This window comes from Salpingoeca rosetta (genome assembly GCF_000188695.1).
Source record: "Salpingoeca rosetta unplaced genomic scaffold supercont1.1, whole genome shotgun sequence".
Classification (NCBI taxonomy): Eukaryota; class Choanoflagellata; order Craspedida; family Salpingoecidae; genus Salpingoeca; species Salpingoeca rosetta.
This window is the reverse complement of record NW_004457740.1, coordinates 1904219-1928784: the sequence shown is the minus strand read 5'-3', so window position 1 is coordinate 1928784 and position 24566 is coordinate 1904219. Positions and strand designations below refer to the sequence as shown.

The window sequence follows — 24566 nt, the reverse complement described above, 5'->3', positions numbered from 1 at the left end:
TGCTGGCCATTATCGTCGCTGCCACAACCAACGAACACAGCACCCACACCACTGCTTCCATCTGTTGCTGTTGTGATACAGCCTGGCTGACTTGTTGTATTGGAGTGTGGAGCCTAACCCTTGAATTGGAGTGTGGAGCACATCTCTACGGTCAACACCACATCCGCCTTTTCACCCCACTGTCCTTCCATTGGCCAGTTTTGCTGTCATGTTGACAAAGTTTGAGGCCAAGACCGCCCGTGTCAAAGGTGCGCAAGAAACAGACAGGCGCGTGCCTGCCCGTGTTTACAGCTTTAGTTGCACGGCTGCGTTGGATGCACGCACACCTGAGCAGTGTGCAACACCTTTGGGTGCCTCTGTGTCACTTGCACCCGCACGGCAGTGGTGGCTGTGATTATCATGACTTTGAGCACGCCATTGCATTCGTCTACGTGTGTGCTTGTGGCGACAGTTCCTCTCACCCTGTCACCCTGTCACCGCTCTTTGTGCGTGTGCGTGTGTGTGTGTGTTTTCGTCTGAATTAGGCGTGTCATTCCATCCCAAACGACCATGGGTCCTCGCCAGCCTGCACAGCGGTGTCATCCACCTGTATGACTACCGCATGGGCACGCTCATTGACAAATACGACGAGCACGATGGTTTGTCATCAAATTGTGGCAATGCTTGAGTCTTTGTGTGTGTGCGTATGAAATGAAGTGCGCAGCCAAGCCAAGGGGGAAGAGATGGGTCTGTGTTTGTTTGTTTGTTTGGTTGTTTGTTTGTTTGGTTGGTTGGTTGGTTGGTTGGTTTGTTGGCTGGCTGGTTGGTTGGTTGTTTGTTTGTGCGTGTGTCTATGTCTGCGTGTCTATGTCTGCGTGTCTATGTTCCTCTGCGTTTGCCCGGCAATCTCTGTGCGTGCCTCTCTTACACCCCCCCCCACTTCCGTGATTGCATATTGTTTCTGCCGACTGCGTTTGCCATAGGTCCTGTGCGCGGCGTGGACTTCCACAGCTCACAGCCGCTTTTTGTGTCTGGTGGTGACGACTACAAGATCAAGGTTCGCGGCCCAACACACAAACAGGCGCACGCACACACCCACAAACACACAAGCTGCTTCAGTGTGTTTGCTGTTTATTTGCTGTGTGGTCACACTTGAATTCGATCCACACCACACACCCGTCTCCCTTGAAATGGACACTGTTGTGGTAACAATCTGCCCTTCCCCTGTTTGTGCTCGCGTCTCAGGTGTGGAACTACAAGACCCGCCGGTGCCTGTTCACCCTCAACGGCCACTTGGACTACATCCGCACAACCTACTTCCACCAGGTACATGGGATTTGCACCCGCTGCACATGCACATGCAGTCCTTTCCATGCACATGTACCTATCTGTCAGGGCTCGCATCGTCCCGTCTCCGCCTGCCATATTCTCTCCTCCCTCTCACCACAACTGGTTTTGTGCGCTCACACGCATACACACATACATGCACGCATGTACGCACCCCTCCCCCCTCACACATACACTGCAGGAAACGCCGTGGATTGTGAGTGCGTCCGACGACCAGACGATTCGCATCTGGAACTGGCAGTCGCGCAACTGCGTGAGCGTGCTCACGGGCCACAACCACTACGTCATGTGCGCCAACTTCCACCCGACGCAAGACCTGCTTGTCTCTGCATCGCTGGACCAGACGGTGCGCGTGTGGAACTTCTCTGGCCTGCGCAAGAAGGGCGTGGCCCCCGCTGGCGCCGGCCTTGGCCGCAAGGACGACGCAGACCTCTTTGGCTCGGCTGATGTCATGGTCCAGGTGTGTACACACATCCTTGGGACTGCGAGGGAGTGCGAGGGGGAGAGAGAGAGTGTGTGTGTGTGTGTGTCAGCACTGTGTGTTGGAGTTAGTATTTGCCCATTCGTTTGCACGTGCTTTTCTCACATATCATGCGATGGGCCACAATGTTTTGTGTGTGTGTGCGTGCGTGCGTGTTTGTGTGTATGTGTGCAGCACGTGCTTGAGGGCCACGACCGCGGCGTGAACTGGGCGGCCTTCCACGGCACGTCGCCGCTCGTCGTCTCCGGCGCCGACGACAGAACCGTCAAGCTCTGGCGCATGAACGGTCAGCAATAGCGCTTCTTGGCCCCCCCCCTCTCTGTGCCTTTGTTCCTTGGTGTTTTTCTTGTGCAGGATGATGAGAACGTGTGTATGCTGCCACCACCGTTGCTGTGTAGGGCTCGCCGCTCTTGCATCCTGCAGCCTTGCCTCACCTTTGCTTTGACTGGGCTTTTTGCGCCAATGCATCGCCAGATACGAAAGCGTGGGAGGTTGACACGTGCCGCGGCCACTACAACAACGTGGTCTGTGTACTCTTCCATCCTCGCCAAGACCTCGTCGTCAGGTGCGCTGCCAACAGCACAAATGCCTGCAAATGCCTGCAGCTTGCTTTTCATCACGAGGTGGCTTCTCTGCCGGCTTTGCGCTGTGCACGCGTTTTAACTTCTCAGCAATCTGCTCACACCCAACAATCTCCCCACACGCCACCCATCCGCACCACGTCTCCCCCTCCTCTCCACGTTCTTATTCACGCGCGCGTGTGTGCAGTGCGAGCGAGGACTGCTCCATCCGGGTGTGGGACACGCAGCGCCGCGCGTCTGTGCAGACGTTCCGCCGCGAGCACGACCGCTTCTGGGTAGTTGCCGCCCACCCGGAGGTGAACCTGTTTGCTGCTGGCCACGACAGCGGGCTTGTTGTCTTCAAGCTCGAGCGCGAGCGCCCGGGTTATGCTGTGCACAACAACACGCTCTTCTACGTCAAGGACCGCTTCATTCGCACGTATGAGTTTGGCAGCTCCAAGGACGCTCCGCTCGCAAGCATCCGCCGGTTAGTACTGCGCTCTGTTGTCCGCCCGATTGGGGGGGGGGGGGGTTGAATGAGGTGCTTCTTGCGCGTGCCACGCTGATTGGCTTCAAAAGTGTGTGCATGTGTGTGCGTGTGTGTTTGTAGAGGGTGTGTGTTCTGTTTTGTTGTCTTGTGTTCTTCCTTTCAAGCTGCTGTTTGCTTCGTGTTCTCACCTGCCACACGCACACACACACACACACGCACACACAAACACACTTGATCATGTCCTCTCCCACCTCAATATTCATTTTTGTTGGTCCGCAGGCACGGCACGGGTGCGCCGCAGAATGGCATCCTGACGATGGCGTACAACCGTGCGGAGAATGCCGCCCTGCTCACGGCCGCCACCGACGGCGGTGTGTACGAGCTCTACATGCTCCCCAAGAAGGGCTCCGATGCAGACAACGCCGAGTGCAAGCGCGGCAGCGGGCGGTGCGCCGTGTGGGTTGCGCGCAACCGCTTTGCTGTGCTTGACAAGTACAACACCATCCTGATCAAGGACCTGAAGAACGAGACGACCAAGAAGGTGACGCCGCCCGTGCAGACGGACACGCTGTTCTACGCCAGCACGGGCCGCCTGCTGCTCGGCAACGGCGAGGGCGTGACGCTGTTTGATGTTCAGCAGCGCAGGGCCCTGGCCAGCATCAGCACCAGCCGCATCAAGTATGCCGTCTGGAACAAGGACTCATCCCAGGTCGCCCTCCTGGGCAAGCACGACATCACCGTCTGCGATAAGCACCTGCGCCAGATCTGCACCATCCACGAGACAATCCGTGTCAAGGTGTGTGTCCTGTATTGTGTTTGTGTGTGAGGGTCTGCCGTGTGCCGTGTGTGTGTTTGTGTCTGTGTTTGTGAAGGCATTCGGTTGTCCCTGCAATAGCTTCGGCGCGAGTGATGTGCACACACACACATGTGTGTGTGTGTGCGGGTAGTCAGATTACACGCCACCACTCACCCGACCGCGCGGCCACACTGTCTGTGACTGTTGTGTTTTGCTCCGCCAGTCTGCCGTGTGGGAGGAGAGCGGGGTGCTGATCTACACGACGCTGAACCACCTCAAGTACGCCCTCCCCAACGGCGACTCTGGCATCATCCGCACGCTCGACACGCCCATCTACATCACGCACGTCAAGGGCGGCACCGTGTACTGCCTGGACCGCGAGGTGAAGACGGCTGCGCTCGCCATCGACCCGACCGAGTACCAGTTCAAGCTTGCCCTCGTCAACCGCGCTTACGACCAGGTCTGCCCACCACTCGCGCTTGGAGTGGGTCGACATGCGCGTGCCTTGGTGTGTGTGTGTGTGTGTTTGCGATCATCGTGGGAGTTGCGCAACACCCGGTGTTCTGACGTGTCGGTCGCTGCGACGCGCTGCTCGTTGTTGTTCCCAGGTGCTATACATGGTGCGCAATGCCCGCCTGCCCGGCCAGTCCATCATTGCATACCTGCAGAAGAAGGGTTACCCAGAGGTGCGTCTTCTTCTAGAGCCGTGGTTGCGTTGTTTGCCCTCGTACAGCAATGCCTGCGGTGGCTGTTGAGAGGGCATCGGCTGCCCCTTGCTATTATCCTCGTCCAGTCATGTTTACTTGCTTGTCAGAGATCGCCCTTGTTCTCACCCAGTGTTCTCTCTCCTGCTCGCTTGTTCCATTTTATTTTCCACTCCTTCCCCTCCTGCAATTGTGCACGCATTTTCAACACTTGCGCACTGGTGTCAGGTTGCACTGCACTTTGTGAAGGACAGCCGCACGCGGTTTGCGCTTGCTCTCGAGTGCGGCAACATTGAGGCCGCCAAGGAGGCCGCCAAGGAGCTTGACGACAAGAACTGCTGGGAGCAGCTTGCAGACGTTGCGCTCAAGCACGGTGACCACCAGGTCGTTGAGCTTGCGTACCAGCGCTCCAAATCGTTTGAGAAGCTTACTTTCCTCTACCTCATCACGGGCAACCTCGAGAAACTGCGCAAGATGCTCAAGATTGCAGAGATCCGCAAGGTGTGTGTGTGGGTGTGCCTGGTGTACCTCTGTAGTTGTGTGTGTGGATGTATAGAGGTGCGCTGTGTCCTGTTCTCGGTGTGCACGCACAAAGAGCCGCTGCATTTCACTGGACTCACCACCGCACGTGTGGGGTTTTGGTGTGTTGATGGGTTGGAGCAGGATGTTGACAGCCAGTTCCAAACTGCTCTGTTGCTCGGCGACATGGAGGAGCGCATTCGTGTCCTCCAGTACGTTCCCGTAGCTACTTGTGTGTGTGTGTGTGGCTGGGGGTGTGTGTGGGTGTGTGGGTGGGTGTGTTTGTGTGTGTGTGGGTGTCTTTTGTTGTCTTTCATTTGGTGTTTCATGCGATTCCCCCCTGCCCTCCCGACATGCTAGCTTTGCATGTTTGCACTGGTTTGGTTTGCGTTGTGTGCTTATATGGCCATTCCGCTTCACCTTGTTATCACAGGAGCGTTGGCCAGGGCCCGCTTGCATACCTGACTGCGGCGACGCACGGCTATGATGACAAGGCAACCGAGATTGCGCAGACGCTGGGAATGGAGGAGGACCAGCTTCCCCCCGTGCACCCGGACAGCAAGGCGCTGCTTCCGCCTGAGCCCGTCTGCGAGAACCAAACAAACTGGCCGCTCCTCACCATCTCAAAGGTGCGTGGACGTATGTGTCTGTGTCTGTGTCTGTGTCTGTGTCTGTGTCTGTGTGTGTTCTTGGGCGCTTCTTGCGTTTTGGCCAGAGCTCACGTGCTCCCCCCCCCCAAACTCCTTTCTTATTGTCTCTTCTCCCCTTCCCTTCCACTGACAACCCGTCCTCGTCACACGTTCCCCCCCCCAAACGCTGGTACAAAACGATCAGGGCTTCTTCGACTCGATGAAGACGCAGCAGCCTGCCGCGCTTGCTGTTGCAGACGACATTGATGCCATGGATGATGCCGAGGGCTGGGGTGACGAGGAGGACGAGGAGCTTGGCGAGGAAGCAGGTGCGCACCTGCGCATTCAGCGGCTGCTTTGCGTCATGGCATTGCTCTGCTTGTGGTGCTGGTGCGTATGCACCTTGGCCCTGCTGCGGTGCTCACTGGACCATTCGTGCTGCTCACGCTTTGCCCGCTGTCTGCTTGGTTTGTTGGCTCTCCCTTCTCCTGCGCGTGCCCAGGCCTTGGTGGCGAAGAGGAAGAGGAGGAAGGCGAGGGCTGGGGCGACGAAGACGACCTTGATCTCGATATTGAGCTTGAAGAGCCCGAGGGTGAGGAGGAGGCTGGCGGCGACATCTTTGTTGCGCCCAGCGCCGGCACCCCGCAGTCCCAGATGTGGGTGAACAACTCGTCCCTCATTGCCGACCACGTCGCTGCTGGCTCCTTCGACACCGCCATGAACGTACGAATACCGTTTTATTGTGCAGGCGTGTGCGAAGGGGGGTTATGTGTGCACAAGTCGTGCATTTGTGTGTGTGTGTGTGTGTGCATGTGTGTGAGGGAGTGCGTGAGTGAGATTACTCTTGAACCCAGGTGTGGTTGCTTGTTGCTTGAGCTCACCACCATCACCTGTGTGTGTGTGTGTGCAGATTATGAAGCAGCAGCTTGGCATTGTCAACTTTGCGCCCTACAAGGACCTGTTCATCTCCCAATATGCTCGCTCCCGGGCCGTTGTTGAGGCAACAAACTCCACCCCTCCCCTCTTTTTCTACATGCACCGCAACTGGCAGGATGCCGGCGCTCGCAGTACGTTTGTTGCCCTGTGTGCATGTGTGCGTGTGTGTGTGCGTGCGTATGCATGTGAATGTCTGTGCGTGCGCTCTGTAAGTTGGGGGGGGGGTTTCCCCTTCATTTCTGTGGACTCGCTTCCGCCCTCCTTCTCTGTCGCTCCCTCGACACACCACGCACACGCACACACACACACACACACACACACACACACACACACACACACACACACACACACACACACACACACACACACGCGCACGCACACGCACAGACGGCCTGCCTGCGGTTGGCCTCAAGTTTGGCTCCCTCGCCGAGAGCCTCCAGGTGCGCATGCATGAATGAATGGATGAATGAATGCCGCTTTGGGCAGCTTTGTCGTTGTTGCCGTCTTTTGTCGTGTGCTGTGGGCTTCGGGTTCCCTCACCTCCCTATGCGTACTCACCCCACCCCCTTCCCCCTTGCTTGCTTGCGTCTGTCTTGCCTCAGAACGCGTACGCGTCAACAACCAAGGGCAAGTTTGCGGATGCGCTTGGGCAGATGCGGTCGATCCTGCGCTGCCTGCCCATGCTCGTCGTGTCGAGTCGCTCCGAGCTGCAGGAGGTACAGCAGCTCGCCAAGATTTGCCGCGAGTACGTTGTGGGCCTCTCCCTTGAGATTAGGCGGCGTGAGATTGCAAAGGACCCCTCCCAGGCCGCACGCGCGGCGGAGCTTGCCGCCTACTTCACCCACTGCGACCTGCAGCCCTTCCACATGATTCTTGTGCTGAAGACTGCGCAGACGCTCTTCTACAAGCTGAAGAACTTCAAGACGTGCGCATCCTTTGCCCGCCGCCTCCTCGAGCTCGGCCCGAAGGTCGACCTCGCCACAAAGGTGCGTGCCTCTGTGTGTGTGTGTGTGGGTGGGTGTGGGTGTCTGGGTGTGTGATTGTCTTGAAAGCTGCCCGCGGTTTTCGTCGTTGGATTTCGAGCATGTCGCGTTTTGTTCCCCTTGTGCTGGTGCTCACGCTGTGTGTTTGGGTGTGCATTATTGTTTCACCTTTTGCTCGCTCCTGTTACGCAGACGAAGAAGATTCTGCAGGCGTGCGAGAAGAACATGGTGGACGCCGTTGAGATTGACTACGACATGCACAACCCCTTCACCATCTCCCTCAAGTCCATGAAGCCCATCTACAAGGGCAAGCCTCAGGTGCGTGTTTCGAAAATACGTTGTGGGGCCCGTGTGTTTGCTTCTTGTCGGTGATGTGTGATGCAACAGTGTGTCTTTCACGCGTTGCGATTGTGCTTTGCTCTTTGAGGCGGGCAACAATATTGATTTGCATTTATCGCACCCTTCCCTCGCACGCTCGGGAACTCGAATGCACGCTCACCCTCGCGTCTCCCCTTCCGCTCCCCCTTGCGCAGGTGACGTGCCCGTTCTGCTCTGCGGTGTACGAGCCCGAGTGCGAGGGCGAGACCTGCCTTGCCTGCGAGGTTGCCGAGATTGGCCGCTCCGCTGTCGGCCTCTCAAGCCTCCGGCCGTGATTGTGTGTGCGTCCGTGCACCGCCACCGCCAGTAGCACCAGCAGCGTTGGCCATGCACCGCGTGTGCTTCTTTCTCTCCCCACTCCCCCGTTAATGTCTTGTGTGCTTCCTTCTGCCTTCGAGCCATGCACCTTTAACATTCTTGGTGTCTGCGCTTGGATGCATGTTGCTGAGACACTGATTGTCGTCAGCCTTACACATCAGTTTCCACTTCCACAGCCGCCATCTGACGTCTTTTGTTTGTGTGTTTAGTCGTTGTTGTTCGCGCTGAGGTGTCTGTGTCTGTGTTTGTGTCTGCGTTGTATGTTTGCTGTGTGTTTCAGCCATACACGCGCAATGTGATGAGACGCCAGCGAGGGCAGCAGCCAGCAATCAAGTGACGTTACAGCGTTTACTGTCATCGTGATATGCTTGTATCTATCTACAGTTGAGCTTGTAGGGTCTCGCCACACACACACACACACACACACACACACACACACACACACACACACACACACACACACACACACACACACACACACACACGTACAAGTCTATGCCTCGAGCGGTGGTGGCTTGTCGGGATCATTGTCAAACACCTGGTGCACCCTGGCGTGAATGTGGTCGAGTTGCTCCCACGTCGCCTCCTTGCCGTAGCACTGGGGAAGGTCTGTGGGGCACGTTGGGCAGTAAGGCCAGGGCTTGTGGCACGGCACACCGCGCAGCTTGCACTTCACCTCGCCCCACTTCTCGGCCAAGTATGCGCGTGACGCCTCCTTCATGCGCTTGCGCCATTGCTGCTCCTTCTCGGACATGGCTCCCTCGCGCCACTGGTTGCGCTTGGACTTGTCCTTTGCCTCCTCGTCCAGCTTCGCCTTGACCCGGTCGTACGAGTCCGTGTCCAGGATGCCAATCACCCGCTTCATGTCGTACGAGTAGTGAATCTTGCACGCGCGCGCGTCGTAGCCCGCATCGCGGATGCGCCCATACGCATCGCACTCCGAGCCGTACTGGAACACGTGTGGGTCCCATGGCACCTGGACTAGCGTCTGCGTGCGGTAGGCGGCCAGGTGGTCGTAGGCGAAGAGGATCATGCCCCAGTTGGGGAACCGCGCCATCTGCTCGCGCAGGCAGTCGATGGCGTCCTTGCCCATGTCGCGGCCAGGCTCCAGCGGCAGCACGTAGTTGTCTGCGTGGGCCCAGAAGTAGAATTCGAGCCGGCGCTCGAGTGCCAGCGTGGCCATGTAGTTGTGCAGCTCTGGGAAGTTTAGCTGGCGGTCTGGCACGACCACCTCTGCCACCCGCTCCACAAGCCACACGCTGTTCGAGGCATCCCTGTCCTTGGAGTTGTCGACGATGATCATGCTGGGCACCATGATGTCGCTGGCACGCTGGAACCCTTCTACCGCCTGCTTCAGGATGGGGAAGTTGTGCTGGAACAAGATGATGAGGCGCCACTTGTCCTGCCTGCGCCGCTTCCACGGGTCGGCCTCTGCAGTGTCTGGCATACCCATCGCATTCTTCATGTGCTCCCTGGGCACGAATCCATCTTCGCCCCCCTCCACCTCGAACTTCATGCCTTTCTCCTTCTCGTCCACGCCTTTGTCCTCTTGCCGCGTCGGTGTCTTTGGACTCCGTGTGCTGGCCAGATCGTGCTCCGCCTGCTGCTGGTGCTGCTGGTGTTGTGAGACTGCGGCGGCGCCATCGTTGCTGTGTCTGTTGGCTCCGTCGTCGCTGCGCCGCGTCGCGTCAAGCAGCTGTTGCTGTTCTGCCAGCTCCTCTGCAACTGCGCGTGGTCGTCCCAGCTGTGCGAGCCACGGCGGCATGTCTGCGCCGCCAACCGGTACGCTTGGGTCACCGGATGTGGCGCTGTACATGTACGTGGCCGTGTACACCACAGCCAGCACGATGATGTACACAAACCGGGCCTCCAGCGATCTTCCTCGTACCCTCAACATCGCTGCGTATGCGAGCACACGGAAAAGATGTGCGGTCAAAGGTGGTCTCTTTTTCACTTATTGTGCCAGTGCGTGTTCGTATCGACGTTGCTGTGCGTGTATGGTGTTGTTGTGTGTTCGCGCCTCTTGTTCGCAGGTTGAGGCAACTGTGTAGAAAATTTGCCAAAGGGCAATGTGTGCTTGTGTGTGCTTGTGTGTGTGTGAGAGAGAGTGTGTGTGTGTGAGTGTGTGTGTTTGTGTGTGTGTGCGCGCGTGTGCGTGTGTGTGTGTGTGCGTGTGTGTGTGTGCGTGTGTGACATCACATCACTGTCACAAAGCAGATCTTGCTTCGTGATGCCTCGACTCCACTCAAGCCATATTCCTTTAGTGTAAACAACAGCAACAGCCAGCGAGAGAGCACAAAAGGAGAAAAGAGACAAGCAAGCAAGGAAACAAAGAAGGGAGGAAGCAAGATAGGGAGCGGGAGAGAGGAACGAAACGGGGAGAAAGTTAAGCAAAAAGCCACCATTGTTACACACGACAAACCGCTCACAAGCGACACTAACTCACTCACGCATACTCACACACGCATACTTACAGACACGCACACGCACAGACACACACGGAACGTGGGCTAGCACAGCCTCATTCTGAGGGCTTGGTGGCGTCCTCCTTGTCTGTGGCCATCTTCGCCTTTTCCTCTTGCTCTGCCTTTGTGGGCTTGATGTCGTCCAGGGTCGGTGGCGCGGCTTCATCATGCTTCTCATCCGTCTCCATGCCAACATCCTTCCGCACCTGCACCACACTGACATCATCAACATCAACCTTGGATGGTGGTACATACACGCCCAGGCCTCCAGCTGCATCGGCCTCCTTCTGTGTGTAGGGTGTCTCAGACAGCTGCTTCAACCTGTTCAAGGGCGAGGGCGGAGGGAGGGAAGGGGCGTGCACGGGTGCATGTGCATGCGTGCGTGTGTGAGTGTGCTAACAGGGAGGAGAAGTGCCATCCAATGAAAAGCGAAGGTGCACAAGTAGGGCGCCAGCAAGCAAGCACGTGTCTGCGTGTGAGTGCACGTGTGCGTCTACATGTGTGCATGTGTGTGCAACACAGGTTGCTTGTGTAGACTTACCGGCGCTTGTGAACCTTACTCCTGCGATGCGCCTCCAGCGTAAACTCATCCACGAAATGTCTCCTACACGCAAACAGACAGCAACAATGTGAACACGTTCATCAGGAAGCAGGAACGGAAGCAGTAGACACAAAGGAAGGCAGCCAAGAAGAAACAAGAGAGGGAACAGGAGGAAGAGCACAGGGAAGGGCAGAAAGGGAAGAACACAGGGAAGGGCAGAAAGGGAACAGAGGGAAGGAAGGATTACACAGCAGCACCACACAGCAACCAAAGACAGACAGACGGACGGACGGACACCCACCCACACAGCAATCATACACAGACAGACAGACAGACACGCACGCACGCACGCACACGCACACACGCACATGCACGCAAAAGGGGGCTTACGCGCAATGGACGCAGTAGAACTGGCCCATGCCGGGGAGATCGTAATCGACGACCTGTGTTGCGAGCTTGTTGAGCACCTTCGGCTTGAGATCGTCGTGAATCTGATCCACATCGCGCGTCTTGCGGCGCGTGCGCATGGCCTTTTGAAAGAACTTGTTGTTCTTGTGCATGCGCTTCCGTCGCTGAGGGTTACCCATGGCGTCTGTTTGGAGAGAGTGGGGAAGGAGTAGTGCGGGGGGAGGGGGGAAGCTTGTTGTCGGTGTGCACGCGGCGTGGGTGGCAGAGCGACAGCATGAAATGCATTATTCACAGCGAGCGCAAACAACAAGAGACAAGAAGGAGATTATGAGCAGTGCTGCGGAGCGGGTGGTGGTGGAGGATGGAGCGGTGGTGTTGGCCACGGTGGTGCGTGGTGTGAAGAACATGGGCGAGGTGCTGAAGGGCGTCCGCAGCGGCGCGTTGCAGGCATGCTTTATCAAGGCCAGCATGGTCCCCGACTTGTTCGTGGCCGCCGTTGCAGCCAGGCATGCGCTGGAAGCACAAAAGGCTGAGAACATGACAACCCGCAACGTCAACACAGAAATCCTCTACTCCCTCTACCCCGGCAGACAGGTGAGAACGTGGTCATGTGTGTGTGTGTGTGTGTGTGTGTGTGTGTGTGGCGAGGGGGGGGGGAAAGAGTTCATTGTGTAGGGAGTGGTATTTGTTGTGTCAATTGTGTATGCTGTTGTGTTTGTGTATGCTGTTGTGTGTATGTACATGCCGCTGCTGTTGTTTGGATGACACGAAACCGTGTGCTGACACTCGTGCTGAATGGTGTGCGTATCTATTCACGTGTTGGCTCATGCGTGCAGATCACAACTGCGTTTGCGACCTTGGGTCCAGCAGAGACAGACACAGACGTGCTAGTCATGGTACTGGCCACCAGTGACAAGGACGACTCCCAGGTGCGCGAGCGTCCGTGGTGTCATGTGGTGTGGTGGTGGTGTGGGTTTGTTTGGCTTGTTGCCGGTGGACTTTGCCGGTGGCCTTTGTCGGTGGACTGCCCCGGTTCATCTCGATACACTTTGACTACACGCTTCACACTCACACGCTCACCCCAACATATCCACACGCTCATCCGCATGCACATATGAACAGCTAAGCCAAGTACTGGATGCTATTGATGGCACCGTTGCACCAGTGTCTGAGTTGCATGAGCTGTATGATGCTGCAGCCATCGCAAAGGTGTGCGTGTGTGTGTGTGTGCGCGCATGTGTGTGTGCGTGTGCCTTTGCTTGTGCAAGGATTTGAATGAGTCTGCATGTTCCTCTGTTCACGCCCATGACAGGATGTATGTCGCATGCCTCACGATGCACACGCTACAAGATGTATGTCGCATGCCTCACGATGCACACGCTCCCCCCCCTCTGCAATACACCACCAGCTGTATGGCATCAAATGCGAAGGAAGGCCCGTGGACGACATTGTCAACGACGTTGTGACTAAGATGGCCCTGAAAGGACTGCGGAAATGACGACAAGCACTGCAACTGACATGGCCACACACACACACACACACAGACACACACACTTGAGTTGCTGCTAGTTGACTGGTCGCAGTTGACTGTTTGGCTGTACATATGGTTCATCCATGCACCCACTAGGCTGCATCAACTCAGGGAGAGGGAGAGCAGGGCGTGTTGTATCCAAACACATCTGGCCGCCGTGGCTCGGGAGGGAGAGGTCAGGATGAAGTGAGCATTCTTTGCGACGTGAATAAAGTAACTGCACCGCAACAACACGGCAACGGCTGAGTGTCATTGATGGCCACAACAGGGTTGGGAGAGGAGCCGGAGGTGATGCCATGTCACGTCACGCAGCGTCGCATCACTATGGGCAGTTGCACGTTGCTGCTACTTCAATAACTCAGCAGCACAGTACAGAGAAGCGTTTTACTTCGAGTGTGCGACCTAGCGCACAACAACAGCGGACACAGGCAGATGCGAAGGCGAGGGGAGGGGGGCAGGATGTCAAAGAGAAAGCACATTGTTGTCATGAAACCCGCAAGGTCATAACCATGCACACAAAAAACTACACACAACAGTTGGTTCTATTATCACCACAAGTATGCAGGCAGGCAGGCAGACAGACGAGCAGATGTGCACACAAGGGTGCTACTCTCGTCGTGCGGGGTGCATTTTGAACGCAAACACACACACACACACAAATACACACACACACACACACACACGCACGCGCATCAGATGAGCAGCCCCTTCTGCTTGAGTGCCTCGCGCCGTGACTGCACCGGTGTCAGGCTCGACGTCAGGTCATACTGCTCAGCCTCAAACTGTCACGTGCATGATGATCAGTGGGGGTTTGGAAGATGGAGTGGGGAGATGGGAGTCGAGAGAGCAGGTGGTGAGCAACTTGCAAGGCGAAAGCAAGCACACACACACACACACACACACGCACACACACACACACACACACACACACACACACACACACACACACACACACACACACACACACACACACACAAGTACACACCTGGTTGCGTTCGTTCCACTCTTGCAAGGACTTTTGGTAGTTCTCCATCCAGCGCTTCTCGGCGTCCATGAGCATCTGCATGCGAGCTTGGATGCTCGTCGTCACCACAGCACGCGCGTTATCCACACTCGTCTCCTCGCGCGCCAACAGTTCCTGTGCAGACATTGAGCATTGGGCATTGGGAGTGGTGGTGATGGGAGTGAGGTGGAGGTGACGCATAGTATGACGTGAGTGACAGAGGACTAAACGAGCTCAAGCTTTGTCATGCATGGCATTCCATTCATCACATGCAAGCAAGCAAGCAAGCACCCAAGCCACCATGCAAACAAACACCTCCATACGTGTGTGTGTGTATACCTTGCGAGCCTGTTCAATCTCGCGCTCTTCTCGTTCGCGCTCAATCCGCTTGGCGCGCTCTGCGTCCTCCGCTGCCTTGCGCATGGCCTCCTGCTCGGCCTCGTCCTGCATCATCTTCTCCGCCTTGCGCGACTCGCCGTGCAGCAGCTCGCGAAGGCAGTCCATCACCGCGCGGTAGATGAAGATGTACTGGATCTCCGTCTGCACCATGTAGCAGCGTCGCATGCGCATCGACGCCACCACCTCGCGCACGTCCAGGTCGCCTCCCATATCCAGGGCCTGGCGCACGAGCGTGTCAATGGCAATGTACGTGCCTGTCCGCCCAACCCCGGCCGAGCAGTGGATGACAATGGGTGCCGTCTTGTCCTCCGTGCGCTCGTTGACGGCGTTGCGGAAGCCAAGCATCTCGTGCGTGGTCAGCGGCACACCGTGGTCCGGCCACGACGTGAATGCAAACTGGCGAACAGTGCGAGGCGGCTCGTCGCCCCGCGTCACGCTGAACGTGCGCAGGATGTAATGCTTGTGGGGCTTTGACGACACGTGCACGACGTTGACGTCGCCGTACGTGAGTTGCAGCACGGGCGGGTTGCTGGTTGGGTCTGGCCAGTAGCGGTGGCACTTCATGCGCCCGCCCTCAACCTCGTGCGTCACCATCACAATCGTGCACACGCGCTGGTCCCAGATCATGCGCCAGAAGTCGACAAACGAGTTTGGCACGGGCCCCTGCGTGGCAATGTAGCCGTTGGGCTGCTTGTACGCGTCTACAAAGCTGGCGTTGATGTAGTCTGTGTAAGGGTTGCCGTCCACAACAGGGAGCTTGACACGCCACTTGTCAAAGGCAAGGATGTTTCCGTAGCGGTTCTTCAGGCGGTTTGGCTCGGCAACCGCAGCATTGCACGTCTGGCGTGTGGCAGCGTAGTGTTGGCAGTGACGGCGGTAGTTGGAGGAGTGTGATGTGAGTGTGATGTGAGTGTGATGTGATCGGTGGTTGATGAGGGTGCAGATCACGGACACACACACACACACACACACACACACACACACACACACACACACACACACACACACACACACACACACACACACACACACACCTGAGTGAGGCCTGTGGCCTGAAGTGACCTGTACTCCTGCACGTATCCGCTGTTTGTGCCGTTGTCCCAGTTTGCAACCATCTTCTCCTTGAAGCGCTCCACGGTATCGCGAAGGTACCCCGCAGTTGCACGCGCATCCTCGTGCGCCTGCCATGGTGGTGGTGTGCAATAGCACAAGCGCGTGACGTGAGCTTAGTGGAGCAGTGCGCATACTGGGACACTCAGTTGATGGTGAATGCATGCGCATGTGCATGCGTGTGCTTTGGGTGTATCTGTGCGCTCGTGCACTCGTGCATTCGTGTACACACATGTTTGCATTCGTGCATTCGGAAAGGCACGTGGCGTTCAATTATACACGCGCGTGAATTGCTGCCAGGGAGAGGAGTGGTGCAGACGTGACGAGAGGCAAGTGGACTCACCATGTCGCCGACTTGATCGTCCACCTCGTCTTCAACAATCTCTTCCTCGACAAACTGCGTGCAGATGCAAGCAAGCGCGTATGGTGCATGCGTGATGTTGGGTTGCGTCCATGCGAGCAGGTGGGCATTCGTGGACCACGCTGGGACTGTTGTAGCCAACTCAGACGCAGACACCTTGTTCCAAGTCATCACATCCCCTTCAACCACACACACACACACACACACACACACACACACACACACACACACTCATTCAACCAACGAGTGATATGCGTGCGCACCTTGGTGGACTCTTCTTCATTGTCGTCGTCATCCTTACGTGGCTGGATGGGGCCCGCTTCCTGCCCCGGCAGCAGCTGCACTGGTGCACCGCGAATGGACGAGCGGCCCGCCCACCGCCGGCGCGTGATCTTCGGCGATGTGCGCGGCGACACGCCATCCATTCCCTGTGCTGCGCTTTCGTTGTCGGCAGCACTACCACCGCTGCCACTGATGTCGTCCTGCTCGCCCTGTTCCGTGTCGTTGGCGCCGTCCGCGCTGTCCGGCCTGTCGACGGCCCGCGGTGGTGGTGATGGCGGCGTGGGCTCTGCATCATTGTTGGCATCGGGGCTAGTTTGTCCATCCGCATTCTCCTGGCTCGTGTCAGCAGCGTCCTTGTTGTCCTGGGACGCGGCCGGCTGTTGCTTGGGTTCACCATTGGCCAATGCTGTCGCGTCCTGCTTTGTTTCTTCCTTGCCTTGCTTCTCTTTGTCCTCCTCTTTCTGCTGCTCTTGCTGTTGCTGAGCAGCAGCATCGCTTCCGAGCTCTGCTTGTGCTGTCTCGTTGTTGGTTGCGGTTGCCTCCTCAACGGCTTGGCTGTTGTTGTCATCCTTTGATGCGCGCGAGTCTTGCTCCTCCTGCTGCACTTGCTGCTGCTGCTGCTGCTGCTGCTTTTGATCTTGCTGCTTTTCTTCTTGGTCTTGCTTTGGAAGGGGAGAGCCGTCCGTGGACAGGCCTTTCTCGCGAAGAACAACGTCGACGTCCACATGGCGTTTCTTGGCCTCCTTGGTTGCCTTTTTCACCTCCTTCTTGCGCTGCTTCTCCTCAACCTTGAGTTGCTTGGCAAGCCGCTTCTGCTCCGCCTTCTGCTGCTTCACCAGCTTCTTCTCCTCCTTTGTTGACCCCATCTTCGCCGTCGAAATCATCCTTTGTCAGTGCTGTGATGTGTTGTGATCGTGAGCGCTGTGTGCCGTCACTCCGCACCAAATTGTACAGACAGCGTTGAGCCAGCCACTTGCGCACTTGACACTGTATTCCACTTCAGCTGTTGTTGGGGGTTTGGTTTTGTTTGGTTGGTTGCCGTGCTGTGCTGTGTGGTCTGTACTGAGAGAATGCGTCGCTTGGTGCAGGGTGCAGGTTTTGTGTGCATCACAAGCAAAGCGCCATCATCCATCTGTGCATCATCATCAATGACATCGATCATCGCAGCCATCCTTGCAATGTGACATCGCCACCATTCGCTCTGTCCTCCTGACAAACCGATAATCTTCTAATATCTTTCACCAATCATCCAAATTGCCCCCTCCTCAAACACAAACAACCAACAACAGAGAGAGAGAGGATGTGAGTGCGTGCGTGGAAGTTGGCGCTGTTGTGGGTGGCAGTGGAGACAAGGCGTGGCCCGTCTGTGTGTGTGTGTGTATGTATGTGTGTGTGTGTGTATGTGTGTGTGTGTGTGAGTGTGTGGCTGTGCTGCACCACTGGCACGACCGAGGTGCAAACGCTTCTTAAAACACACACACACACACTCACAGAGCACAACACGCATCACACCAGTGCACGCGAAAACCCACATGGCGCACACTCTCACGCGCAACACTCACTCATACACACGCACGCACCCACACAAACACACACATCCACATACTCACGCACACACACAAACACACACACATATACACATACGCTGCATAGGTCGTCGTCGTCGGTGATGTTCAAGACACAGGCGCATGTGTTTCAAATTGACCCGCAGACGAAAAAGTCATGGCTGCCGCTCTCCAAAACAGCGATACCCGTGAGCATTGTGAAGCAGGAGGACGGAACACACCGCATTCGCGCAGCGCCTGCTGATGGCGACGAGGTCATGTCCAGCACCCTTAGCCAAGGCATGCTCTTCACAAAGACCGCGCCCAAGTTTGGGCAGTGGACAGACACAAAGGCCGGCACTCTCTATGGCCTCGGCTTTGGCGCAGAAACAGACACCCTGAACGTACGTGCCTTGCAGGCGCACGCGTGCATGTAGTGCTGATACTTTGTGCGCGTGTGCATATGCGCGTGTGTGTACATGCTGTATGCTGTGTACATGTGCATGTGCGTGCATGTGCGTGCATTAGCTTGGATGATGGTTCATGCTCGCAGTTTGTGCGCATGTTGTGCGCATGCTGTGTGCATGCACTGTTCCTCCTCAGCCGGGGTACATTGCATGCTTTTCCAAGCATGGACTACGCGCATGATAACGCATTGCTCTCCCGCTTTCACTTGCCTTTGCGCTTTGTGTTCGCTACTGTGTACGCTTGCATCAGTTTGCGGACGCGTTTTCAGAGGCGTTGGCAAAACTCGACGACTCCTCAACGTCAACGACACCTGCATCGTCAGTGGACATGTGTGTTTCGATTCTTTGCTTGTGTTTTCATTTCATGCACATGTGATGCGTGCGCAGCGGTTGCTGTGTGCATGGTGTGGGTGTGCGCGTGTGTTGCCAGGTATTTTGCCTGAGTTTGGTGTCTTCAGGTTAAGTGCTTCAAGTTGCGCCCTTTCATGGGTTGGGGTGTTTGGCAGTCCCTCCAAGTATGACTTGGTTTCGACTGTCGTTCACACCGCTTGCCCTTGCCTTCCTTATATTCTTTCCATGCCGATGATCATCCTGTCCCACATGTACAGGCCACCCAAGGTTGCCCCGAAGCCAGCCACCGCAGCAAAGCCAAGACAGGAGCCCGCAAAGTGCGTGTGTACCCTGCAATGCGACAGCCCTCGCTTCACCCACACAACGCACGCACGCACACACACACACACACACACACACACACACACACACACACACACACACACACTGTGTGACCTCTCATCCTCGGCATTTTGTTCCTTCTTCGTTAGGGAGAAAGAGAGCGCGAAACCGAACAAGCCGTCGTCTGCGAGCACGGGTGATGCAATCGGCTCCCCCGTCGACTCACAGGAGGTGCGACACCCTGTGCTGTGATGTGCTGTGTACTTGTGAGTGTATGTGTGTACGTGTATGTGTGTATGTGTATGTGTGTGTTTGTACGTGTGTGTGTGTTAAGTGTGTGAGGTGTGCATTTTGTTCCAGATCACACCGACTGTGCCTTTTCTGTTGCTCCCACCAACCCAACCACACCAACGCACACCAACACCACGCGGCGGCCAGGTTGCAACGTTACGGTATGAGAACGAGCGACTGCGTGCGGCGCTGGCGACAAGCAGCGCAAACGCAAAGAAGTGGGAGGAGGAGCTGCAGAACTTGCGCAACACAAACACGCGACTCAAGACCGCGCTGCAAGAAAGCGGCAAAAACGTCCTGCAGTGGAAGAAACAGGTTGGTGATGGTAGTGATGGTTGTGGTGGTGGTGGTGGTGATGGTTGTGGTGATGGTTGTGGAGGAGGAGGGTGGTTTGCAGGAATGTGCGCGATCGTTTGTGTGCGTGTGTGTGTGTATGTGTGTGTGTGTGTGCGAGTACATACCTGTGCACGTGAACGTGCCTCTGCTGCAACACACGCTGAGCTGTGCGCTTCCACCTGACCACTCAATTTTGTCATGTGTGCACAATGCGGGGATGATGTGTGGCGGCTGCCAGCTTGCAGCGTGGAAGGACGAGACAACACGACTGAAGAAGCTGTTGAAGGAGAAGGAGGAGAGCAGCAGCACCCCCGACGCCAGCAGCACAGCGAGTCAACCAGACCAGGAGGTTGTCACCAAGCTTGAGGTGCGTGCGTGCCTGCATGTAATGTGTGTTGCGTTGTGGTGGTGGTGGTGGCGGGAGGTGGATGCGTGCTTGCGTGACTGCCACCACCACCACCACCTCCTCAATCGTCATCTTCATCACCACCACCACCACCATCATCATCATCATCACCACCACCACACGCCCTTGTCCTGTTCAGGAGGAGGTAGCGGCAGCCAAGGCGGAGCTGGCCGAGGTGCGGCAGCAGCTTGAGGCGTCACAGAACGCGGAGAAGTCCGCTGTTGACCAGCAGCAAGAGGCTGAGGCAACCGTCGTGCAGCTCAAGGAGCAGATCAAGGTGATGCTGCTGCCCTCACGTGTGTTGATGGTGATAATGGGTGTGGCTCTGGGGACGGGGGGCGGCTTGCATCGTGGACGATGGGCTGTAATGTGAAGCGGCCCACCAGTTCCTCGTGCACCCGTCCTGACACACACACACACACACACACACACACACACACACACACACACACACACACACACACACACACACACACACACACACGTATGCACAGACGCTGACGGCTGCTGCGGAGTATCAGAGCAAGTACGAGCGGCTGGCGGAGGATATGGACGCGTGGAAGACGTCGTACGCGAACAAGTTGGCTGATCTCGACGACCTTCACGTCGCACTCGGCGCCCTCTTGCAGCGGTCAGCCAACCACACCGCAGTTGGGGATGTGTGTGTGTGTGTGCGTGTCTGGAGAGTGGGAGAAGTGCTTGAAGTGGTTGTCAGATGTGGACCGTGCGCGTGTATGCGTATGCATATGCGTGTGTGTGTGTGTTTGTATGCGCGTGGGTAACTGACATGATTTCGTTGACTGAAATTGCAGGGAGTGACCAAGTGCACGGATTGGGAGGCAGCACACAGCGTGTCATGAGGTAGATGTGCCGTGTTGCTGCCTGATGTTATGTGTGTACAGATTGATCGATGCAGCCACTAGTCGATGCCCCGCTTGAGTGAGTGCGTGTGTGTGTGTGTGCTTTTGCGTGTGCATTTGTATGCGTGTGTGTGTGTGTGTGTTTGCGCGCGCGTGGGTGTGTTTTATGCCTGTTTTGTCGTTTCGAACCATTCTTTGCTTCGTGATTAAAACCTCTGTTGTCACTGGACTTGTCGTGTGGTTTCGATTAAGGCGAGCAAGCACATCCATACACACACACGTGCAAATGGAGACGCAGAGAAGCAGTTATGCACAAATATGTACAGAAATGCACACAGACAGACAGACAGACATGTACACAGGCAGAAAGACAGACAGACAGACAGACAGACAGACAGACAGACACACACACACAGACACACACACACACACATACCGAGGCGCAAGCCACGGCACAGTGTCCTTGGATCAGACGTTGAGTTCTGTGCCCTCCTTTGTGCTCTTTGATCCCCAAAGCGATGCAATGAGCCCGAGACCGCGCCGCGTTGGCGTGGACGCTGCTGGTGCCGATTGCGATGAAAACGGAGAGAAAAGCGACCGTACCTTGCTGCCGCTGCCGTTGTTGTTGGCTGCGTTGTTGTTGTTGGTGTTGTTGCTTGCGGTGGCTGTGGTGCGGGCAGGCAATGATGCTCCTGGTGTTTGGTGTGAGGTGTTGACGGCCCCACGGCCATCCTTCTGCTGCTGTTGTTGGCTTGCACGCGTGCTCATGGGTGTTGATGGCAGCGATGATGATGACGAAGATGAGGACGCTGCCGCTGCTTGTGCACGGGCGATATCAAGGACGGGTTTCAGCACGCGTTCCTTCAAATGAATCTCATTTCTCAGCTGTTCCCGCTCTGCAAGTGTGCGCAGCAGCAGCCTGTTTCTCGCGGCAATCAGCTCCTTCAACACGTGCGCAGTGGACTTGAGTTCCTGCATGGACATTCCCTGCGCTGTCTCGCGGGTGACAATCTTCACGCCAGCAATGTGCTGCGTCGATGCAGCGTACACCCGCAGAACCTGGTTCAGCTTGTCCTCCATCGCCGTGCTCGACGTCTCGCTTCGGCCGTCACTGCACACCTCGCTTCGTCCGTCGCTCTCACGCGTGTGGCGGGCAGCGCTGCTGCTGTTCATGATCACTTGTGTCATGTCCTCATCGTCGTCATCATTGTTGTCATCAATGAAATCAAGGGCACCATCACCATGTACACGGTCGCCGTCCTTGATATCTGCATGTGAGTGCAATGATCCCTGCTGCTGGGTCGTGGCCTCACTTGCCACAGCAGCAGCCGGTCGGTGTTGTTGTTGTTGTTGTTGTTGTTGTTGTTGTTGTTGTTGTTGTTGTTGTTGTTGTTGTTGTTGTTGTTGTTGTTGTTGTTGTTGTATTCTCGGCTCCAGGTCGGGTGATGTGCGTGCATTGGATGGCAGTGCGGGGGCGCTGCTGTCAACTGCATCATCTTCAGCGCCCTTCTTCCCCAGTTCAGCCCCATCGTCGCTCGTATGCATTTCCCCAACACGCGCAAAGGCATCTGCCAGCGACATTTCTTCATCCTGGGAACCACTGTCATCATCATCATCACCATCATCATCACCGTCACTGTCACCATCATCGCCATCATCATCGTCATCATCAGCTGGCACGGACGTGATGGGCTTGCTGGCCACCTTTGTTTCCTCCATGCTCGGCAGGAGCCGCTGCAGCAGCGCCACCGTCATGCGGTTGTTCGCCTCAATGTCGCCCGTCTCCTCGCGTATCTGCGTCAGCACCAGGTCCTCAATCTCGTCCAATACAGAGCCCGTGGGCCCGGCCTGGTCTGAGCCCTCCAGCGACGACAGCAGTGTCTTCACTTCGTCCATCTCTGACGTCAGCGTGTCGATCTTTGTGTCGCGGATCATGACTGCCTCCTCCAGGTTTCGCACTTGCAACTCCTGTGCGGCGCCCTCCTCCGTTCTGTGCACCAGCTCGTCCTCCAGAGATTGGATGCGTTTTGTTGCGTTGGCAAGGTCCGCCTCCAATTTCGTCATGGAGCTCACCGCGTCGTTTCGCTCTGTTTCCAGCTGTTTCACAGTCAGCGCGCGTAGGTCCCTGTCTGCATCAAACATCTTCAGCTCTGTCCTCAGGCTCTCGCTCTCCGTCTGCAGGCGCTTCACCTGTCCTTGCAGCTGCGCCTGTTCCCTCTTTGCGTCATCCAGTGCTTGCTGCACCTCCGCGCGCCGCTGCTTCTGCTTCGTCACCTCCGCCTCCAGCTCGGCCACCTGGCGTGCCACACACACACAGACACATAAACACAGACAGACACACACACACAGACACAGACACACACACACAGACACAGACACACACACACACGCACAGACACAGACACACACACACACACAGACACACACACACACACACATGGAGGGCGGGTGGTGAGGTGACACAGGCAAGAAACGAAAACAACCACACGGGCTTTGGAGCAGTGAAGACAGTCGCAAAGAAAAACAAAACGAGAAAACACACATTGAAAGGCATAGGGGAGAACGATAGTAACATACGACCTGGATAATCGCGTGCACACCACACGCCTTCGTGATCGCATTCAACACAAGTGCTAGCGTTTCCAAACACAAAACCGAAGGGCTACCGTGCAAGTACCGTGGTATGGAGACGTGTGTTGTCGGCCTGGCACTCTGCGGCCTTCTGTTTTGAAGCAAGAGCATCATGCAGGTCGTTGTCCAGGCGTGCAAAGTCCTCCGTGAGCTGGTTGTGTGCCTCTGTCAGGCGCTCGTATTGCCGGCGCAGTGCACTCTCTTCCTCACACAGCTCAGCCGTCTGCTGCTCCGCGTATGTGCCAACCGCCTGTAGTTGGGGCGGGGGGGGGGGGTTCGGGAGTGTGTATGTGTGTGCATGTGTGTGTGTGTATGTGTGTGTGTATGTGTGTGTTTGTGAAAGAGACAACATGAATGAGAACGTGTGAAAAGGACACAGTGTGCGCACGTGCGTGCGCGTGTGTGTATGCGTGCATTCCGCGAGCCGCTCTCCACGTGAGCACGCGGTTTCAAGCAAAGAGGCACATACCTCACAAAGGCGACGAACAGCGGCCTTGTCCACGCCATACGTGACTTGAAGCTCTCTGAACATGGATGCAAGTGGACCCCACGACTGGGGTCCATCTGCAACCATACGGTCTGAGAACGTGTCTTGCAGCGCCGCATCTATGGATCTGCCAACATCCAGCAAATGAGCGAGCAAGTGAGTGGGTGTTTGACTGTGCGTGACAGCAGCAGCAGCAGTAGCAGTGGTAGCAGCAGTAGCAGCGGTGGAGGTGGTGGTGGTGGTGGTGCAGAGGCGGCCAGGCACGGTGCTGTGTACGAGTACCTCGCGTGTGATAACATGGGGCAGAGTGTGCAAGGTGTGGGAAGGTGCGACACGCCAGTCAAGGAAGGAGTACTCACGCATCCCATTGCTCGTCGCTGTCTTCTGAAGACGGTGTGTTGGGCTGTAAATATGCTGTCATTGCTGTACAGAAATCCGACTTGGACACGATCCCATCCGCTGCAAGAGGTGACAGCAGTCGCAGTTCACCAGCACAAGCGTTCAAGAAGGCTGTGAGGTTGAACTGAAGGTGACCAACAATCAACGCACACACACACACACACACGCACGCACGCACGCACGCACGCACGCACACACACACACACACACACACACACACACACACACACACGCGACACACACACACACACAC

The 24566-nt window shown here is 56.5% G+C and overlaps 7 protein-coding genes across 7 annotated transcripts; 3 read left to right on the top strand and 4 right to left on the bottom strand.

The window, feature by feature from the left end:
* Positions 1-20: 20 nt before the first annotated feature.
* On the top strand, positions 21-8470 carry PTSG_00437 (COP1 protein). The gene is made up of 21 exons (XM_004998929.1): positions 21-248; positions 525-638; positions 963-1036; positions 1225-1305; positions 1508-1786; positions 1982-2093; positions 2282-2372; positions 2576-2854; positions 3137-3653; positions 3877-4113; positions 4262-4339; positions 4586-4858; positions 5021-5088; positions 5310-5505; positions 5711-5834; positions 6008-6228; positions 6416-6572; positions 6829-6881; positions 7044-7427; positions 7617-7742; positions 7958-8470. The coding sequence occupies exons 1-21, from the start codon at positions 209-211 to the stop codon at positions 8075-8077; spliced, it is 3624 nt and encodes a 1207-aa protein (XP_004998986.1). The 5' UTR covers positions 21-208; the 3' UTR covers positions 8078-8470.
* A 143-nt stretch (positions 8471-8613) lies between these two features.
* Positions 8614-10212, bottom strand: PTSG_00436 (uncharacterized protein; the record flags this gene model as incomplete). Its single annotated transcript, XM_004998928.1, has 1 exon — positions 8614-10212. Exon 1 carries the CDS (start codon positions 10015-10017, stop codon positions 8614-8616), a length of 1404 nt encoding a protein of 467 aa, XP_004998985.1. The 5' UTR covers positions 10018-10212.
* A 152-nt stretch (positions 10213-10364) lies between these two features.
* PTSG_00435 (zinc finger protein) lies at positions 10365-11804 on the bottom strand. Its single transcript, XM_004998927.1, has 3 exons — positions 11517-11804; positions 11127-11189; positions 10365-10906 (listed from the first exon to the last, which is right to left on the bottom strand). The coding sequence occupies exons 1-3, from the start codon at positions 11711-11713 to the stop codon at positions 10642-10644; spliced, it is 525 nt and encodes a 174-aa protein (XP_004998984.1). The 5' UTR covers positions 11714-11804; the 3' UTR covers positions 10365-10641.
* A 23-nt stretch (positions 11805-11827) lies between these two features.
* PTSG_00434 (uncharacterized protein) lies at positions 11828-13293 on the top strand. The gene is made up of 4 exons (XM_004998926.1): positions 11828-12128; positions 12371-12463; positions 12657-12743; positions 12943-13293. The coding sequence occupies exons 1-4, from the start codon at positions 11862-11864 to the stop codon at positions 13030-13032; spliced, it is 537 nt and encodes a 178-aa protein (XP_004998983.1). The 5' UTR covers positions 11828-11861; the 3' UTR covers positions 13033-13293.
* Positions 13294-13434: 141 nt separating this feature from the next.
* PTSG_00433 (tyrosine phosphatase) lies at positions 13435-17430 on the bottom strand. The gene is made up of 6 exons (XM_004998925.1): positions 16202-17430; positions 15921-15974; positions 15502-15648; positions 14408-15307; positions 14051-14203; positions 13435-13847 (listed from the first exon to the last, which is right to left on the bottom strand). The coding sequence occupies exons 1-6, from the start codon at positions 17102-17104 to the stop codon at positions 13758-13760; spliced, it is 2247 nt and encodes a 748-aa protein (XP_004998982.1). The 5' UTR covers positions 17105-17430; the 3' UTR covers positions 13435-13757.
* Positions 17431-17438: 8 nt separating this feature from the next.
* On the top strand, positions 17439-21025 carry PTSG_00432 (Homer3 protein). Its single transcript, XM_004998924.1, has 10 exons — positions 17439-17522; positions 17874-18168; positions 18482-18549; positions 18840-18899; positions 19053-19134; positions 19342-19509; positions 19769-19897; positions 20076-20213; positions 20431-20567; positions 20749-21025. Coding segments are annotated over exons 1-10 (1086 nt in total). The 5' UTR covers positions 17439-17520; the 3' UTR covers positions 20756-21025.
* A 239-nt stretch (positions 21026-21264) lies between these two features.
* PTSG_00431 (uncharacterized protein) lies at positions 21265-24001 on the bottom strand (the record flags this gene model as incomplete). The annotated part of the gene is made up of 3 exons (XM_004998923.1): positions 21265-23091; positions 23474-23677; positions 23897-24001. The coding sequence occupies 3 exons, from the start codon at positions 23999-24001 to the stop codon at positions 21265-21267; spliced, it is 2136 nt and encodes a 711-aa protein (XP_004998980.1).
* Positions 24002-24566: the final 565 nt, after the last annotated feature.

Excerpts from the sequence above, each read along its gene's own strand:
- PTSG_00437 (XM_004998929.1), top strand. The coding sequence starts at position 209 with ATGTTGACAAAGTTTGAGGCCAAGACCGCCCGTGTCAAAG. Across the intron at positions 4,859-5,020 it reads AGATTGCAGAGATCCGCAAG|GATGTTGACAGCCAGTTCCA; the intron begins GTGTGTGTGTGG and ends GGGTTGGAGCAG. Across the intron at positions 6,573-6,828 it reads GCAGGATGCCGGCGCTCGCA|ACGGCCTGCCTGCGGTTGGC; the intron begins GTACGTTTGTTG and ends GCACACGCACAG.
- PTSG_00432 (XM_004998924.1), top strand. Across the intron at positions 18,169-18,481 it reads CAGAAACAGACACCCTGAAC|TTTGCGGACGCGTTTTCAGA; the intron begins GTACGTGCCTTG and ends CGCTTGCATCAG. Across the intron at positions 19,510-19,768 it reads TCCTGCAGTGGAAGAAACAG|CTTGCAGCGTGGAAGGACGA; the intron begins GTTGGTGATGGT and ends GGCGGCTGCCAG.
- PTSG_00434 (XM_004998926.1), top strand. The coding sequence starts at position 11,862 with ATGAGCAGTGCTGCGGAGCGGGTGGTGGTGGAGGATGGAGCGGTGGTG. Across the intron at positions 12,129-12,370 it reads CCCTCTACCCCGGCAGACAG|ATCACAACTGCGTTTGCGAC; the intron begins GTGAGAACGTGG and ends TCATGCGTGCAG. Across the intron at positions 12,464-12,656 it reads GTGACAAGGACGACTCCCAG|CTAAGCCAAGTACTGGATGC; the intron begins GTGCGCGAGCGT and ends ACATATGAACAG.
- PTSG_00435 (XM_004998927.1), bottom strand. The coding sequence starts at position 11,713 with ATGGGTAACCCTCAGCGACGGAAGCGCATGCACAAGAACAACAAGTTC. Across the intron at positions 11,190-11,516 it reads TTCTACTGCGTCCATTGCGC|GAGACATTTCGTGGATGAGT; the intron begins GTAAGCCCCCTT and ends GTTTGCGTGTAG. Across the intron at positions 10,907-11,126 it reads AGTAAGGTTCACAAGCGCCG|GTTGAAGCAGCTGTCTGAGA; the intron begins GTAAGTCTACAC and ends GCCCTTGAACAG.
- PTSG_00433 (XM_004998925.1), bottom strand. The coding sequence starts at position 17,104 with ATGATTTCGACGGCGAAGATGGGGTCAACAAAGGAGGAGAAGAAGCTG. Across the intron at positions 15,649-15,920 it reads ACGATCAAGTCGGCGACATG|GCGCACGAGGATGCGCGTGC; the intron begins GTGAGTCCACTT and ends CCACCATGGCAG. Across the intron at positions 14,204-14,407 it reads AGATTGAACAGGCTCGCAAG|GAACTGTTGGCGCGCGAGGA; the intron begins GTATACACACAC and ends ATGTCTGCACAG.